This window comes from Coregonus clupeaformis, chromosome 40 (assembly GCF_020615455.1).
Source record: "Coregonus clupeaformis isolate EN_2021a chromosome 40, ASM2061545v1, whole genome shotgun sequence".
Taxonomy (NCBI): Eukaryota; Metazoa; Chordata; class Actinopteri; order Salmoniformes; family Salmonidae; genus Coregonus; species Coregonus clupeaformis.
This window is the reverse complement of record NC_059231.1, coordinates 6,026,007-6,044,661: the sequence shown is the minus strand read 5'-3', so window position 1 is coordinate 6,044,661 and position 18,655 is coordinate 6,026,007. Positions and strand designations below refer to the sequence as shown.

Sequence of the window (18,655 nt, the reverse complement as noted above, 5' to 3'; positions counted from 1 at the left end):
GAGGTCTCTGACTTGTGGTCAGACTCGCTAAGGTGGTACAAACTTAAACCTGCGCCTTATTTCAATGCTGAATTTAATGTCATTGAGAAAACAGAAAGGTGTCATAACATATTTTTCTGCAAACATCCTTACTGAATTAAAAAGTAATCCAAGAAGTAATCATCTAGTTTTTCAAAGGTATCTGTATTCTGATTACAATATTTTCACTGGTAACGTAACTGATTACAGTTAAGAAAAACACAATCCATTACATGTAATCAGTTATTCACCAACCCTGATGATAGACCATACAGTGGTTGGACATGTGAAAACACAGGCTCTATCTATCATGTTATATCAATGCATCAAGCAATTCAGTACAAGTACGAGTATGAGTTATAGAACTCCAGATCTAATATAATAAGAGACTACAGGCTTTGAAATGGGGTTCAAGGAGGGTTCCGAGTGGTGACACGGCATTCGATTCCAAACTCATAATTTTGCCTGACTCATAAAGAATCAGGTCATTGTTCCGTTTATGATGAAAGAGCATTTCTCTCTGAGGAACACCTCAGCGACTGGTGAGAATGGCATGAAGAAAAGTATTAATTTTGAGACGTGTGGCAATCAGTTGAATGCCTTTTGCCACGATTATAATTAATTAATTGGAAAAATGCAAATGGAGTTTATGTATTCAGGCTTTCGTTCTGAGAGAGGGCTCTTAGAATGGGGCTCCTAATGGAACTCAACATCCATTAAACAACCTGTCACTTTGTATGAGGAAAACCATGACAATGAATACAGAATACATTAAAACCACGACAATGAATACAGAATACATTAAAACCACAACAATATGAATACAGAATACATTAAAACCACGACAATATAAATACAGAATACATTAAAACCACGACAATATAAATACAGAATACATTACAACCACAACAATATGAATACAGAAAACATTAAAACCACGACAATATGAATACAGAATACATTACAACCACAACAATATGAATACAGAATACATTAAAACCACGACAATATGAATACAGAATACATTAAAACCACGACAATATAAATACAGTCTCATCTCAGAGTGATTGGTTATTGTGCCATGCATTGCAGTGGGAACAGAATGCTATGGGATGGCATTTTAATTTCATCATCTCAACCTTATTACTGAAAGACATCCCATTCATGAGTAAATATGTGACTTATGACATCTGACAAGAAAACTCTATGATAAGCTCTATGATAAGTATTTGACAGCCCATTCTCACAAACCATGTCAGTCTTCAGATTCTAGAACAAGGTTTTCCAAATCCCATACTGGAGAGCTAGACAGTCCTGAGGTAACTGACTTTCATTCAAATAATCAAAAAATTTAACTAAATATTAAACTAAGTCTTCTCTCTGGACCATAATTAAATTAGCGTAAATCTGCTGATTAGCCTAGCTGCAGGGTTGGATGGAAAGCCTTCAGACCCAGACGTCCCTCAAAACAGATATGATCTTATTACCAGTCTCAACCTCAGAGTTCCTTCCAACCTTCTAGCCAGAGTTTCCGGGTTGCATCCCAAATGGCACCCTATTTAAAAGGGAATAGGGTGCCATTTGGGACTCAACCTTCATATCTTATTCATCCCACCTAACTTATAGATTTAGATAATCCTCAGATCCCAATAACTTCATCATACTCCTCCATTTCAAATCAGTGTAATTATACACATTCCCTCCAGTCTCTGACCCAAAAGGAACAGAGCTGAGGAGAGGAAAGCTTCTTGACTAAGCTAACATATGGAATTGTTTTAAGATAGTCACTCATGCCATGGATCATTTAGCTATTTGATTTTGAATTTTAGGACCGCTTTAGGTAAATAATGAAAAATACTTTGGCCTTTACTACTGTAGCCCATTGAAACGCATTGAATAACAGAAAATCATAAGGAATACGGTTTTTAAGTGTGTGTCCTATATCTAGGAGACATAAGAAAGATCAGGAAATATTGTTGTTTTTTGGACACATATTTAACTCCTTATTTTTAATGGCACAAAACTACCTCCATACTTCCATTCATTTGTGTGGGTTACCTTCGGACGAGTCCTGTGACACTTGTGAGGGTCATGCCACTTGTGGGGGTAGTAGAGCAAAACGGAGAACACCATTGTGTTCGTGAAAGTCTTCCCTTTCCACAGGGTCATATTAGTTCAGCCTGGTCTCATAGACTAGACGTAACATAGTACATACTGTATAAATCCGGGACACTCAAAATAGTATGATATGTAACATTTGATATGGTTAAGACAGACGGTTATTTAAGGCAAAACCGAAAGTAGGGTGGTTGGGAGTTCGAATCTCATCATGGACAACTATAGCATTTTAGACAATTAGCAACTTTTCAACTACTTACTACTTTTTAGATACTTTGCAACTACTTAGCATTTTAGATAACCCTTCCCCTAACCCTAGCTCTAACCTTAACCCTTTTAGCTAACCCTTCCCCTAACCTTAACCTTAACCCTAACTCCTAACCCTAACCCCTAGCCTAGCTAACGTTAGCTAGCTAGCTAGCTAACATTCGTAATATATCATACGTTTAGCAAATTCGTAACATATTGTATATATCGCAAATTCGTAACATATTGTACGTTTTGCAAATTCATAACATTATAATATGAATTATAATTCATAACTTATCATACGAAATGGGTGATGGATATCCACAAATTAATACATACCATACGAAACGTAACATATCATCCTAAATGTAGTGTCTCGGATTTACGTACAGAATAATACGAAATGCTCTACGACCGGGTTGAACCCGTTTGTAGCCCAAACAGTTTGGTTGCTACAGACAGAAGTTGGCACATCAGCATTACCGACTTCAGACAAGTCCAGCGGGGCTTGTGGGGGTCGTAGATCAAAACGGAGAACACCATCGTGTTCATGAGAGTCATCTGTCCACAGAGTGGTCAAATCGTTCAATACTACAGGCGTTTGTGTGAGAAGATCGATTTTCCGGATGTCTCCTGGTCTGACAAACACCGCTGTAGCTTGGCCACCTTCCACTGCTGATGCGGAAGGCCGACAGGCGGAGGTGCTGGATTGAGACGCAGCCCATGCAAAAAAATTATATCTCTAGCTTAAACTGATTGATTTTGATGGGGATTTTTTTTATTATGTTACTTAGATTGACGCACAGAATTTTAATATAGACCACATGGAGAATTCAATTAATCAGATTTTTTTTTATATATGAATAAAGACTTGCAGAAGTGTAAAAATCCTGCATTTTGACCCTCTGTGCACCCTCTGTGACTTCTAGGAAGATTTTAACCCACTTAACCCCAAAATGTCTCCAAAGGTTCACCATCACTGTAAAGCCCTAGTTATTTTGTTGCTTTCACAAAGTAATTTTTGAAGATTATTATTTATTTAATGTGATTAGTGATTAATTTACGTCTGTCCCTCATTTTAAGGTAAACACTGTTATGTGAACTGAACTCTCGTATTAATATGGTGAACCTATTCCTTTTAAAATATTAAGGAAACATTGAACATCTAATAGTCAAATCATAGTGTAAAAGCAGGTGAGCTGGCTCGACTCTTTTTGGCCATTTGTTGGTGTTTTGTGCTGGAAAACTGAGTGGGTTGAGCGTAACACGTCAACCCTGTTACAGATCAATAGGCTAGAAATGTTTTAACAATTGTCTTTTTTTTTGTGAAGCTTGTATTCAATTGCGCACCCTGTTCCACACAACAAGCTTCCATTCCCCCTGTCACAAGGGGATTTATGACTGATTTAAGATGAAATCATCAACCATGTTATGATCAACCCTGTTACGGTCAACCCTGTTACGGTCAACCCTGTTACGGTCAACCCTGCACTTAATAGGCACTTACTATAGTATTATTTACTTAACCTCGAGATGGGAAATGTGTTTATGAAGTTGAACATGTGCTCTTTATGACAGAATGTTAAAATTAGGTGAAACAAGTTACACTTCTCAAAAGGCGCCGAATTGGTGGACAACCCAAGATAAGTGTGCCTCCATACCAGTTGCTATCTCTCACATTTCCAGAGTTAACACACAGAGGCAGCTGGGGGCAGAGTTGAATATTTAATCTCCATTAAAAATATTTTTGCCCGCCGTGCAATTTTCCACTAGTAAAAGATGATCTGATTTCAGTCATGCAAGAGAACCCCATCAACAACAAGAAGCAGACTGTCATACTGTCTCTCTCCCTTCAGCTTCTGAACACTTTGCTTGGCGATGGGTCCCAGCAGGTAGGTCTGTGTGTCTAATCTTTAAAGCTCCCAAAAACCCACACGCCGAGCCGTTTCATAAAATGATGAATGCTAAAACGGGTCACCATAAGATCTAGAGCAGCGGTCTACAACCTTTTCCAGCATGAAAGCTACTTTATTTTTATTTTTATGAAACATATCGCCAGCTATTCTTTTTTTATAGCTTTCAAATAGGCACATTATTCTCCTCTACCCTGCAACTCTTCCCCGGATCCTTGGTATAGAAGAGATGTGTTTTCTGTCAATATACTGTACCTAGTAATGTAATGGTTAATAAACAGTATTTGGCATGACAGGCCCCATAATTATCTTTTGTATTTTCCCAAATTGTTTTTTCAGTTTTATTTTGACTGGTTTTAGATTTAAAAAATGAACTCTCAATATAACAATTATTCATACAGAAACAACGAAAAATGAATGTTCTGAGTCCACGTCAATGCTTAAATCACATCACTGACAAAAATAAGTAGGTCATCTGAACTAGATAATGAGGCAGTGGATAGATTTAGTTTGGGTGTCAATATTTTCTCCCAAGGACTTGTTTATACAGTAGTTGTAATAGCATATGGTAGAAATAACAGAGTAATAAGGGGTCCATGTAGGTTTGAATGGATCCGTGAATCAAATGAAAAGACAACACTTACTAATCATCATGATATGCACATGCCTTCAGTAACCAAGCATTATGTATGCACATGCCTTCAGTAACCAAGCATTATGTATGCACATGCCTTCAGTAACCAAGCATTATGTATGCACATGCCTTCAGTAACCAAGCATTATGTATGCACATGCCTTCAGTAACCAAGCATTATGTATGCACATGCCTTCAGTAACCAAGCATTATGTATGCACATGCCTTCAGTAACCAAGCATTATGTATGCACATGCCTTCAGTAACCAAGCATTATGTATGCACATGCCTTCAGTAACCAAGCATTATGTATGCACATGCCTTCAGTAACCAAGCATTATGTATGCACATGCCTTCAGTAACCAAGCATTATGTATGCACATGCCTTCAGTAACCAAGCATTATGTATGCACATGCCTTCAGTAACCAAGCATTATGTATGCACATGCCTTCAGTAACCAAGCATTATGTATGCACATGCCTTCAGTAACCAAGCATGGATGTAGTCTATCACAGTGCCATCCATTTTGTCACCAAAGCCCCATATAATACCCACCACTGTGACCTGTACGCTCTTGTTGGCTGGTCCTCACTACATATTCGTCGCCAAACCCACTGGCTCCAGGCCATCTATAAATCACTGCTAGGCAAATCCCCGCCTTATCTTAGCTCATTGGTCACCATAGCAACACCCACCCGTAGTCTGCGCTCCAGCAGGTATATCTCACTGGTCATCCCCAAAGCCAACACCTCCTTTGGCCGCAATTCCTTCCAGTTCTCTGCTGCCAATGACTGGAACAAATTGCAAAAATCTCTGAAGCTGGAGACACTTATCTCCCTCACTAACTTTAAGCATCAGTTGTCAGAGCACCTTACCGATCACTGCACCTGTACACAGCCCATCTGAAATTAGCCCGCCCAACTACCTCATCCCTATATTGTTATTTATTTTTGCTCATTTGTACCCCAGTATCTCTATTTGCACATCATCTCTTGCACATCTATCATTCCAGTGTTAATACTAATTGTAATTATTTTGCACTATAGCCTATTTATTGCCTTACCTCCATAACTTGCTACATTTGCACACACTGTATATATATGTATTTCTGTTGTATTTTTGACTTTGTTTTGTTTTACCCCATATGTAACTCTGTGTTGTTGTTTTTATCGCACTGCTTTGCTTTATCTTGGCCAGGTCGCAGTTGTAAATGAGAACTTGTTCTCAACTGGTTTACCTGGTTAAATAAAGGTGAAAAAAAAAAAAAAAAAAAAAAAGCATTATGTATGCACATGCCTTCAGTAACCAAGCATTATGTATGCACATGCCTTCAGTAACCAAGCATTATGTATGCACATGCCTTCAGTAACCAAGCATTATGTATGCACATGCCTTCAGTAACTAATCGTAATCCACAGAGTGTACAAAACATTAGGAACACCTTCCTAATATTATGTCGCACACTTTCCATGCTTCTATTGCATCTCCCGCTCTCTGGCCTCTGGTGTTCGCCATGGTAACATGGTAACCAAGGCCATTAGAAGACTTCTGAACTTTTCTTGTCCCTGTCTTTCATTAGATGCTGCTTATCACTTTGTCTGGATTTACATATTAGTGAAAATGTTGTTGGTATTTTTCCGGTAATGATAGTATTAGACATTCGATTGTGGGTGTTGACTGGTAAATAATTGATGAGATAAGGACATGCACGCAAAAACATACACACACATACACAGACACATGCATGCACGTGCACATTCACACACACGAGTGAGAGAGTGAGAAAGAGCTAGAGAGCATCTGTCTGTGTCCCTGCCACAGAGGTGTTCAGCTGTGTTATGAAACAGAGAACAGTTGATGGGAAAACTTGATCTATTTTTCTCTTGATGCAGCGTGACATCATTAAGCTGCACCAACTCTGAGACACAGACAGACTGCAGGCAGCAAGCAAAGCATTTCTCTGCCTTACCCCGATGGCTGTCAGAATGGGGACCTGGTATATCCACTTAATGTTCCCAGCACTTAACTCCCAGCACCTAGAATCATGTGGAGAAAAGAAGAAGAAGAAAAAAATAGACGATTGAAGAAAGACAAACAAGAAGGAATAAAGTTGGAGGGTGTGAAGAAGGGGTGATATATAAAAACAAAGACATGGAAAGAGAAGTGGAGGGACGGAGAGAGCGAAAGAGGTGAAGAGAGGGAAATGCAGTGAGTGAGAAAGAGAGAGAAAGGAGAAGTCGATCCTTCCTTGGGCAGGATAATGAATTCCATTTAGAGACTCTCTCTATTCATTAGTGACCGACAGGGCAGCTAAAGAGACTCTCTCCCTATTCATTACAGTGACCGACAGGGCAGCTAAAGAGATACTCTCTCCCTATTCATTACAGTGACCGACAGGGCAGCTAAAGAGATACTCTCTCCCTATTCATTACAGTGACCGACAGGGCAGCTAAAGAGATACTCTCTCCTATTCATTACAGTGACCGACAGGGCAGCTAAAGAGATACTCTCTCCCTATTAATTACAGTGACCGACAGGGCAGCTAAAGAGATACTCTCCCTATATATTACAGTGACCGACAGGGCAGCTAAAGAGATACTCTCTCCCTATTCATTACAGTGACCGACAGGGCAGCTAAAGAGATACTCTCTCCCTATTCATTACAGTGACCGACAGGGCAGCTAAAGAGATACTCTCTCCCTATTCATTACAGTGACCGACAGGGCAGCTAAAGAGATACTCTCTCCCTATTAATTACAGTGACCGACAGGGCAGCTAAAGAGATACTCTCCCTATATATTACAGTGACCGACAGGGCAGCTAAAGAGATACTCTCTCCCTATTCATTACAGTGACCGACAGGGCAGCTAAAGAGATACTCTCTCCTATTCATTACAGTGACCGACAGGGCAGCTAAAGAGATACTCTCTCCCTATTCATTACAGTGACCGACAGGGCAGCTAAAGAGATACTCTCTCCCTATTCATTACAGTGACCGACAGGGCAGCTAAAGAGATACTCTCTCCCTATTCATTACAGTGACCGACAGGGCAGCTAAAGAGATACTCTCCCTATTCATTACAGTGACCGACAGGGCAGCTAAAGAGATACTCTCTCCCTATTCATTACAGTGACCGACAGGGCAGCTAAAGAGATACTCTCTCCCTATTCATTACAGTGACCGACAGGGCAGCTAAAGAGATACTCTCTCCTATTCATTACAGTGACCGACAGGGCAGCTAAAGAGATACTCTCTCCCTATTCATTACAGTGACCGACAGGGCAGCTAAAGAGATACTCTCCCTATTCATTACAGTGACCGACAGGGCAGCTAAAGAGATACTCTCTCCCTATTCATTACAGTGACCGACAGGGCAGCTAAAGAGATACTCTCCCTATTCATTACAGTGACCGACAGGGCAGCTAAAGAAACATCCACTGAGTTCCATCAGGTCCAATAGCAAAGGCTATGCCTGACTACCCATTCATTGTGAGAATTTGTTTTGTTTATTCAGTCAGTATTTGAGCAAGATTTGTTTTCCCTCTATTTGAGCACACTTAATCCGTTTAGGGGTGTTACTTCATGATTCGCAGAGCGAGCAGCTCTGAAAATAGAATACCCATCCAAAAAGAAGGTTTCATCCTGGGAACCGAGGGAGATTCTGGATGGACATTCTGTTAACATGATTTGGGAGGTTTTTGGTCACACATTAGATAAGAACCCATTGGAGGAAAGAGAGTCTGAAATAGTCTATTTTTCCCTCCAAGGATCTGCCACATTTAGGTATGATAGCTAGCCATAATTTGAATGTGCAGGCGATAGAGGTCGGTATTCAGTGTTTGCATATAGTGGTTTTTCTGCACTGAGCTTTAAGAAGTGTGTGATTTGCACAGGAGTGTGTCCCAAATGGAGAGAGTTTACCATGGAGGGAGTTGTCCATGAATAATGATTGCTTAATGTAGTGTTAACCTGTAGCTCAGTTGGTAGAGCATGGCGCTTGCAACACCAGGGTTGTGGGTTCGTTAGCTATTAGATATTTCTACAAAAAGCATCTGCTTATTGAATGTGGACTAGTGTCTCACTCACCTTCCGTCTGCTAGCGTTGCCCGGACAACTGCCCATGCTGACACGAACAGAGCTGGAACACCTGGAATTGGACATGATGAAAAGAACAGCAGCTTCCTCAAAATGTTCTAAACACGTATTTAAATAGAGCACACCAGGGCCCTAACACAACGAAATTACTTAATTACTTGTTTTCTATTCAATTACTGTTATTTGTATTATTCCTATTGTCAGTGTTTGAAGTGGATGTGGTGTTGGAGTCAGGCGCAGGACACAGAAGCTTAGTCCAACAGACTTTACTAGTCAGAAAAATTACAATACAAAAGAACGGGCCTCAAACAACGGAGGCGAGCGATACGCAAACAGTGCGTAAAACACGAAATATAAGCGATGCGCAAACAGTGCGTCAATACACTTAAATACCCCAGAGCAAAATCCAAAACCCCAACGGACAGGCAGACAACAACACACAACTACAAACAAAACCAAAGGAAACTTATAGGTGACATAATCAATAAGTCATAAGATACAGGTGCACCAAACAGACAAAACCAAACAAACATAGAGAACATCAAACGGTAGCAGCTAGTACTCCGGGGACGACGAACGCCGAAGCCTGCCCGAACAAGGAGGAGGAGCAGTCTCGGCGGAATTCGTGACACCTATTTTTATAACTATGTTGTTGCATTTTTATGTTCACTAATAACAGCTCTAATAGCTCAGGAACAGGCTGGTTAGACAAAAAATTAGTTGTTGAGGTTTGCAAAAGACCATAAGGATTTTAAACTTTGCCCAACACCTGGTCACTCTAATGGTTAGACGGAGACCTGGAGAGGCCTACAAGCCACAGTGTCTCGCACCCACTGTGAAATTTGGTGGAGGATCGGTGATGATCTGGGGGTGCTTCAGCAAGGCTGGAATCGGGCAGATTTGTCTTTGTGAAGGACGCATGAATCAAGCCACGTACAAGGTTGTCCTGGAAGAAAACTTTCTTCCTTTTGCTCTGACATTGTTCCCCAACTCTGAGGATTGGTTTTTCCAGCAGGACAATGTGCCATCCCACACAGCCAGGTCAATCAAGGTGTGGATGGAGGACCACCAGATCAATACCCTGTGATGGCCAGCCCAATCTCCAGACCTGAACCCCATTGAAAACTTCTGGAATGTGATCAAGAGGAAGATGGATGGTCACAAGCCATCAAACAAAGCCGAGCTGTTTGAATTTTTGCGCCAGGAGTGGCATAAAGTCATCCAACATCAATGTGAAAGACTGGTGGAGAGCATGCAAAGACATATGAAAGCTGTGATTGAAAATCAAGGTTATTCCACCAAATATTGATTTCTGAACTCTTCGTAAGTTAAAACATTACTATTGTGTTGTTTAAAAATGAACATGAACTTATTTTCTTTGCATTATTCGAGGTCTGACAACACTGCATCTGTTTTGTTATTTTGTCATTTTCTGCAAATAACTGTTTTTATTTGGAATTTGGGAGAAATGTTGTCAGTAGATTATAGAATAAAACAAAACAATTATTTTTACCCAAACACATACCTATAAATAGAAAAAACAGAGAAATTTTGCAGTGGTCTCTTAATTTTTTCCGCAGCTGTATATTAGATTAGAGCGGAACGTTTTCACTTCAGTTGATTACTTTTAGTCTTAGAACAACAAATGTGTATATACACTGCTCAAAACAATAAAGGGAACACTTAAACAACACAATGTAACTCCAAGTCAATCACAGTTCTGTGAAATCAAACTGTCCACTTAGGAAGCAACACTGATTGACAATAAATTTCACATGCTGTTGTGCAAATGGAATAGACAACAGGTGGAAATTATAGGCAATTAGCAAGACACCCCCAATAAAGAAGTGGTTCTGCAGGTGGTGACCACAGACCACTTCTCAGTTCCTATGCTTCCTGGCTGATGTTTTGGTCACTTTTGAATGCTGGCGGTGCTTTCACTCTAGTGATAGCATGAGACGGAGTCTACAATCCACACAAGTGGCTCAGGTAGTGCAGCTCATCCAGGATGGCACATCAATGCGAGCTGTGGCAAGAAGGTTTGCTGTGTCTGTCAGCGTAGTGTCCAGAGCATGGAGGCGCTACCAGGAGACAGGCCAGTACATCAGGAGACGTGGAGGAGGCCGTAGGAGGGCAACAACCCAGCAGCAGGACCGCTACCTCCGCCTTTGTGCAAGGAGGAGCAGGAGGAGCACTGCCAGAGCCCTGCAAAATGACCTCCAGCAGGCCACAAATGTGCATGTGTCTGCTCAAACGGTCAGAAACAGACTCCATGAGGGTGGTATGAGGGCCCGATGTCCACAGGTGGGGGTTGTGCTTACAGCCCAACACCGTGCAGGATGTTTGGCATTTGCCAGAGAACACCAAGATTGGCAAATTCGCCACTGGCGCCCTGTGCTCTTCACAGATGAAAGCAGGTTCACACTGAGCACATGTGACAGACGTGACATAGTCTGGAGACGCCGTGGAGAACGTTCTGCTGCCTGCAACATCCTCCAGCATGACCGGTTTGGCGGTGGGTCAGTCATGGTGTGGGGTGGCATTTCTTTGGGGGGCCGCACAGCCCTCCATGTGCTCGCCAGAGGTAGCCTGACTGCCATTAGGTACCGAGATGAGATCCTCAGACCCCTTGTGAGACCATATGCTGGTGCGGTTGGCCCTGGGTTCCTCCTAATGCAAGACAATGCTAGACCTCATGTGGCTGGAGTGTGTCAGCAGTTCCTGCAAGAGGAAGGCATTGATGCTATGGACTGGCCCGCCCGTTCCCCAGACCTGAATCCAATTGAGCACATCTGGGACATCATGTCTCGCTCCATCCACTAACGCCACGTTGCACCACAGACCGACCAGGAGTTGGCGGATTCTTTAGTCCAGGTCTGGGAGGAGATCCCTCAGGAGACCATCCACCACCTCATCAGGAGCATGCCCAGGCGTTGTAGGGAGGTCATACAGGCACGTGGAGGCCACACACACTACTGAGCCTCATTTTGACTTGTTTTAAGGACATTACATCAAAGTTGGATCAGCCTTTAGTGTGGTTTTCCACTTTAATTTTGAGGGTGACTCCAAATCCAGACCTCCATGGGTTGATAAATTTGATTTCCATTGATAATTTTTGTGTGATTTTGTTGTCAGTACATTCAACTATGTAAAGAAAAAAGTATTTAATAATATTATTTAATTCATTCAGATCTAGGATGTGTTGTTTAAGTGTTCCCTTTATTTTTTTGAGCAGTGTATATATATACAGTACCAGTCAAACGTTTTGACACACCTACTCATTCAAGGGTTTTTCTTTATTTTTACAATTTTCTACATTGTAGAATAATAGTGAAGACATCAAAACTATTAAATAACACATATGGAATCATTTAGTAACCAAAAAAGTGTTAAACAAATCAAAATATATTTGATCTTTGAGATTCTTCAAAGTAGCCACCCTTTGCCTTGATGATAGCTTTGCACACTCTTGGCATTCTCTCAACCAGTTTCACCTGGAATGCTTTTCCAACAGTCTTGAAGGAGTTCCCACATATGCTGAGCACTTGTTGGCTGTTTTTACTTCACTCTGCTAGTACCAGTCACCTGCAAAACACATATTACTGTGTTTGCGGGTGTAAAACCATTGAAAGTAAGGAAGGGAACATTTTCAGAGGACAACTTTAATGTTAGAATCATACATAAGAAAATACATTTGCATTTTTTTTGCTTTAAACAAGAAAACAAACCGCTCTGCTGAATATGACAGTTCCAACATCACAACTTATTTACTCCGACACCCTCATATTTACTTCACATCAATTAAATTTCATGGTTCTCTGGATTGATACGGATCACAGTTGTAATTTTCCGCCTCGGCTGAGTGGCTTAACCAAAGAGACCAAATCACACTGTGATAGAAAGGATTGTTTGTCTGTGTGTGAGTGTGAGTGTGAGTGTGAGTGTGAGTGTGAGTGTGAGTGTGAGTGTGAGTGAGTGTGAGTGTGAGTGTGAGTGTGTGTGTGTGTGTGTGTGTGTGTGTGTGTGTGTGTGTGTGTGTGTGTGTGTGAGAGTGTGTGTGAGTGTGTGTGAGTGTGGGTGTGTGTGAGTGTGTGTGAGTGTGAGTGTGTGTGAGTGTGAGTGTGAGTGTGAGTGTGAGTGTGTAAGTCTGTGTGCCTGCCTGCTTGCCAGCATGCCTGCGTTTGTCAACAACCCCCCCACAAAGTTCCCTGGGAGCATAAATCCAGCTCCTTTCGCCTGAGAAAAGTTGTTATTTTTACATCTACATTTCAAACGTTTATTTCGTGCTCTCTGCTTCCTACCAGGATGAACACATCAAACGAGGATGGGGCATGAATAAAAACAACATTTACCATAATAGGGAGGGGAAGTACCAAAACAAGCGAGCAAGAGTCACTGTGATGCCGAGTGGGGAGGAGAGGAGGTTGTAAGAGGATTGGGGTAGATGCTACTGATGATTGTTTTCTTAATGTGCCTCTAATACAGTGGCTGTGAGAAGAGACTATACTAATACAGTGGCTGTGAGAAGAGACTATTCTAATACAGTGGCTGTGAGAAGAGACTATACTAATACAGTGGCTGTGAGAAGAGACTATTCTAATACAGTGGCTGTGAGAAGAGACTATACTAATACAGTGGCTGTGAGAAGAGACTATACTAATACAGTGGCTGTGAGAAGAGACTATTCTAATACAGTGGCTGTGAGAAGAGACTATTCTAATACAGTGGCTGTGAGAAGAGACTATTCTAATACAGTGGCTGTGAGAAGAGACTATACTAATACAGTGGCTGTGAGAAGAGACTATTCTAATACAGTGGCTGTGAGAAGAGACTATACTAATACAGTGGCTGTGAGAAGAGACTATTCTAATACAATGGCTGTGAGAAGAGACTATTCTAATACAGTGGCTGTGAGAAGAGACTATTCTAATACAGTGGCTGTGAGAAGAGACTATTCTAATACAGTGGCTGTGAGAAGAGACTATTCTAATACAGTGGCTGTGAGAAGAGACTATTCTAATACAGTGGCTGTGAGAAGAGACTATTCTAATACAGTGGCTGTGAGAAGAGACTACTCTAATACAGTGGCTGTGAGAAGAGACTACTCTAATAGCAGGGATGTCAGATCAACAATCTATTCTCCCTGTGGCGGGACTCACAAAATGAGAATTTTATGAAATACTGTCTAAAAAGAGTGGGAGGAAATATGCTCCAACAAATAATATGCAGGGTGTTGTTACAAAGCAGGGCATGAGGAGTGCTGTTACAAAGCAGGGCATGAGTACAATGTATGTATGCTTACGCTCAGCTTGCTTTGTTGTACGGTGATGGTAGATTTGACTCCCTGCGGAGTCAGTTCTTTGTTGTACGGTGATGGTAGATTTGACTCCCTGCGGAGTCAGTGCTTTGTCGTACTGTGATGGTAGATTTGACTCCCTGTGAAGTCAGTGCTTTGTTGTACGGTGATGGTAGATTTGACTCCCTGCGGAGTCAGTGCTTTGTCGTACGTTGATGGTAGATTTGACTCCCTGCGGAGTCAGTGCTTTGTCGTATGGTGATGGTAGATTTGACTCCCTGCGGAGTCAGTGCTTTGTCGTACGGTGATGGTAGATTTGACTCCCTGCGGAGTCAGTGCTTTGTTGTACGGTGATGGTAGATTTGACTCCCTGCGGAGTCAGTGCTTTGTCGTACGTTGATGGTAGATTTGACTCCCTGCGGAGTCAGTGCTTTGTTGTACGGTGATGGTAGATTTGACTCCCTGCGGAGTCAGTGCTTTGTCGTACTGTGATGGTAGATTTGACTCCCTGCGGAGTCAGTGCTTTGTTGTACGGTGATGGTAGATTTGACTCCCTGCGGAGTCAGTGCTTTGTCGTACTGTGATGGTAGATTTGACTCCCTGCGGAGTCAGTGCTTTGTTGTACGGTGACGGTGAAGGGGTTAAGAACAGCAATGAAATGTCCTATGAAGGCTCCTTTTGGGTCATACAGTTAAGTGGTTTCTAGGATCATGAAAGTAAGGATTACATATTGGCCACAATTTCAACGTTTTAGTGCCCCATTTTTGGGGGTGAATGAATTGGCATATTGTGTTAGGTTTGGCTTTTTAAGCCAATAGTGGCTAACCAGGGGTGGGATAATGTCAATGTTACATTGATTAGATAGTAGCTGGGAGCTTTCAGTGTCTGATACTTGTGAGATTTGTTAATGACAGTTTGCGGTGGAACACGTGAAAATTGCATGAACTTTCAGAAATGTTTGGCGAGCTACTCACAGGTGGGCTGCGAGCTACTGGTAAAGCCTGCTGTCGCTGATAGATTGTTTGTGCTGGACAGAGCAGGGGTGTTTCTCAAAATGCATACTACCGTGCTCCGAGCTCGTAAATTGGAGCATGGGAGGGTTGGAGTATGAGTCCAAATCAAAATATGCGAAAGGAGGGCACTTCTCGAATGCGTACTCCATTTGTATGTATTTTGAAGCATGCATTGATGCAAGCTTCAATGGAAAGTATGCAAAGAAATGACGCAACCACGTAAAAAATTACGCAATTTTCTTGAAATCAATATTTGAGCTGAAGCAAGAGAAAATACACTCCGATTTCTGAATGAAATGTTGCCTATTCACATTTCATATGTTGCCTGACTACAATATTTTATCTTGATACGTTAATAAATACATGCTGTGTTAATTTTGGCATGGTTACCTGCCTACAATTCCCACTGTAGTGTGCGTAGGTCACAAGCCCATAGTAAGTCAATAGAGCTAATTGGCTAGCTACTACTGTTAGCTAGCCAGATAGCCACAAAGAATTGTTAGCTAGCTACCAACGAAGAATTGACATCTACATTGGATAACATTGGTTTTAGGTCATTTTTGACTGTTATACAATCTGGTTAGCTACATTATTACAATTCACATATAGCTAGCTGATAGTTATGAAGTAAAACGTTTTCTTTGTGTGTATCTTGTTTTGTCTCCATTGCCATCGTCCTGGCTAGAAGAAGGACGGTTCAGTGAATGGGTAAGTCCATAGTAAGTCAATAAGGCTAACTGGCTAGCTAGCTAGCTAGCCATGAAGAATTGTTAGCTAGCTACCCATGAAGAATTGACATCTAATGTACCTTGCATAATATTAGTTTTAGGTAATTTATGCCTGTTTAACTAGCTAGCTGGCTAGCTAGATTACGATTCCCATATATCTAGCTGATAATTATGAAGAAAAACAATTGCTTGGTGTATATCTTGTTTCGTCTCTATTGTTGCCATTGTCCTGGCTGGAAGAAGGTTCAGTGAATGGGGAGATGCAGCGTGAGGTAATACAGTACGGGGAGTGCGAGTGCTTCTCAAATGTAATGTTTTATGTGTTCTCCACACTCTCGTCCTCACAAGAACGTACTCAAGAGAACGTCCTAGGAGAATACACTTTGAGCATGAGAGTGTGGGGCACAGTAGTATGCATATTGAGAAACACCCCAGGTATCAGAGTGCATTATCAATGTGTACTGGCTGCTAGTACAGTAAACACTGAGGAAAATCTCATTTAGATCACAAACATGTATTTTGGTCCCCTTATAAATATTGATAGCATGATTACCAAAGCTCTTGATGAAATGAAATAAACAAAGATTTGGAAACTAAATTCGTTTGTAGAATGCACACCAACCCAATCCAATCCCATAAAGGCTGCGGCCCTATGATGACATCACCACACAAAGGTCTCTGTAACTAAATAGTTTTAATCTCAATGAAAATAACCTGTAGTAATAAAGGTGAAATTAAAATGGAAATCACGACACACACTCACCCCATCCGATGAGGGTGAAGCCCCACAGGTACTTGGTGTCAGAGAGGAAGGCCATGAAGATGAGGCTGTGGAGGTACAGGCCCTCTACCAGGATCCAGTAGTAGTTAGTCGCCAGGAAGTAGATGAACAGCAACACCGTCACCTTACACCCAATCTGGAGAGAGAGAGAGAGAGAGAGAGAGAGAGAGAGAGAGAGAGAGAGAGAGAGAGAGAGAGAGAGAGAGAGAGAGAGAGAGAGAGAGAGAGAGAGAGAGAGAGAGAGAGAGAGAGAGAGAGAGAGAGAGAGAGAGAGAGAGAGAGAGAGAGAGAGAGAGAGAGAGAGAGAGAGAGAGAGAGAGAGAGAGAGAGAGAGAGAGAGAGAGAGAGAGAGAGAGAGAGAGAGAGAGAGAGAGAGAGAGAGAGAGAGAGAGAGAGAGAGAGAGAGGGAGAAAGAGGGGGAAGGGAGAGAGAGAGAGATTGAGATTGAAAGAGGAAGAAGGGGGAGGGGGGGGGAGAGAAACCAAAAACAAGAGAGAAAAAATTTGATTAGGAAGAAAATGACAATATAGAACCTCGATAAAGCTTCGGAATTGCCCAAGGGGTTTCACTCTCTTTTACAATTATCCTTCACCCAAAAACGGATGTATTCTCACAGCAGGTATTTAATCAACGTCCCTGTTCAAGTTCTCGTCTTTCTAAAGAGGGAACTGGTTCTGGTTCCAGGGAGGCCTATGCTGTCTCAGATGTTGAGAGACAAGCGGGAGGGAGATGGCAGATGCTTTTCACAACTGACGACAAGAAATTACCGAGACGCAACACTCCCATTTCCAGCGTCTGCCAAAGGTCTGTTACGTGCCAAAAGAAGCTGGAGTCTAAATGGAAATAACAGATTCCAAGAAACATTATAGACACATCCATCACAGTGGGAGACAGAGACTTTATAATGTGACATTTCTCTAAATGGCTTCCCTGCCAGCCCACGTTTAGTCATGCCAAGCCATTAGAAAAGAAACAGCCACATTACTATTGGTCATTGCCAAGCTTTCACTGAGTTTCTTTCCATACACTACTGGCTGTGGGGATCTGATTTGTATTTAACTGTCCAGAATTTGAACTGCAGGCTACTCCCCTTTGATAATAAACTCTGGATCACTTTGTGATGCTGAACCATGGTCCTTGTTCACCTACTTTACACTGTGAATCTTCACACTGAAAAGAAAACTGCAGTGTAAACTTGCGATGGCTTGGTTGAAAACCTTATTGGCTATTTACAACACAACAGAGAGCATTGATGTGATGTGAACCTTAAGTCTTAGTGATATTTTAACTCTCATATTAATGAGCACTGAAAGGAGCTGCTTTAACCAATTAGATGGTATTATCCACTTGATTTAGGAGACTCATGAAACATTGTAAATTCTGTACACATTCACACATCAGCCTGAAGGGGTATCCGATGTGGTTCAGTAGATAAAATGTGCCATGGGATTCACAGACGCCTTGACAAGCACTGGTCATATTGATCTTAACTATATGCTGTAAGAGGCACTCAGCCTATTAGCTACACTTTAGTAGATCAAAGATCAACAGTACAGCAGCTCAAAGAACAAGAGGCTCCATACTGTGTTCAGAAATAAATAACAATGTCAGTAACATGTAGAACAGTTGAAAGCTATGTCAGTAACATGTAGAACAGTTGAAAGCTATGTCAGTAACATGTAGAACAGTTGAAAGCTATGTCAGTAACATGTAGAACAGTTGAAAGCTATGTCAGTAACATGTAGAACAGTTGAAAGCTATGTCAGTAACATGTAGAACAGTTGAAAGCTATGCATTAGCTACTTGCT

The 18,655-nt window shown here is 41.6% G+C and overlaps 1 protein-coding gene across 2 annotated transcripts in view; it reads right to left on the bottom strand.

The window, feature by feature from the left end:
- pth2ra (parathyroid hormone 2 receptor a) overlaps window positions 1-18,655 on the bottom strand; it is a 95,042-nt gene that overhangs the window by 18,662 nt on the left and 57,725 nt on the right. For both annotated transcript variants that reach the window (XM_045211998.1, XM_045211999.1), the window contains exons 8-10: window positions 16,830-16,983; window positions 9,021-9,081; window positions 6,903-6,969 (exon numbers count right to left, since the gene is read on the bottom strand). In XM_045211998.1, the coding sequence (XP_045067933.1) occupies window positions 6,903-6,969; window positions 9,021-9,081; window positions 16,830-16,983 (282 nt within the window). The remainder of the gene's footprint in view (window positions 1-6,902; window positions 6,970-9,020; window positions 9,082-16,829; window positions 16,984-18,655) is intronic.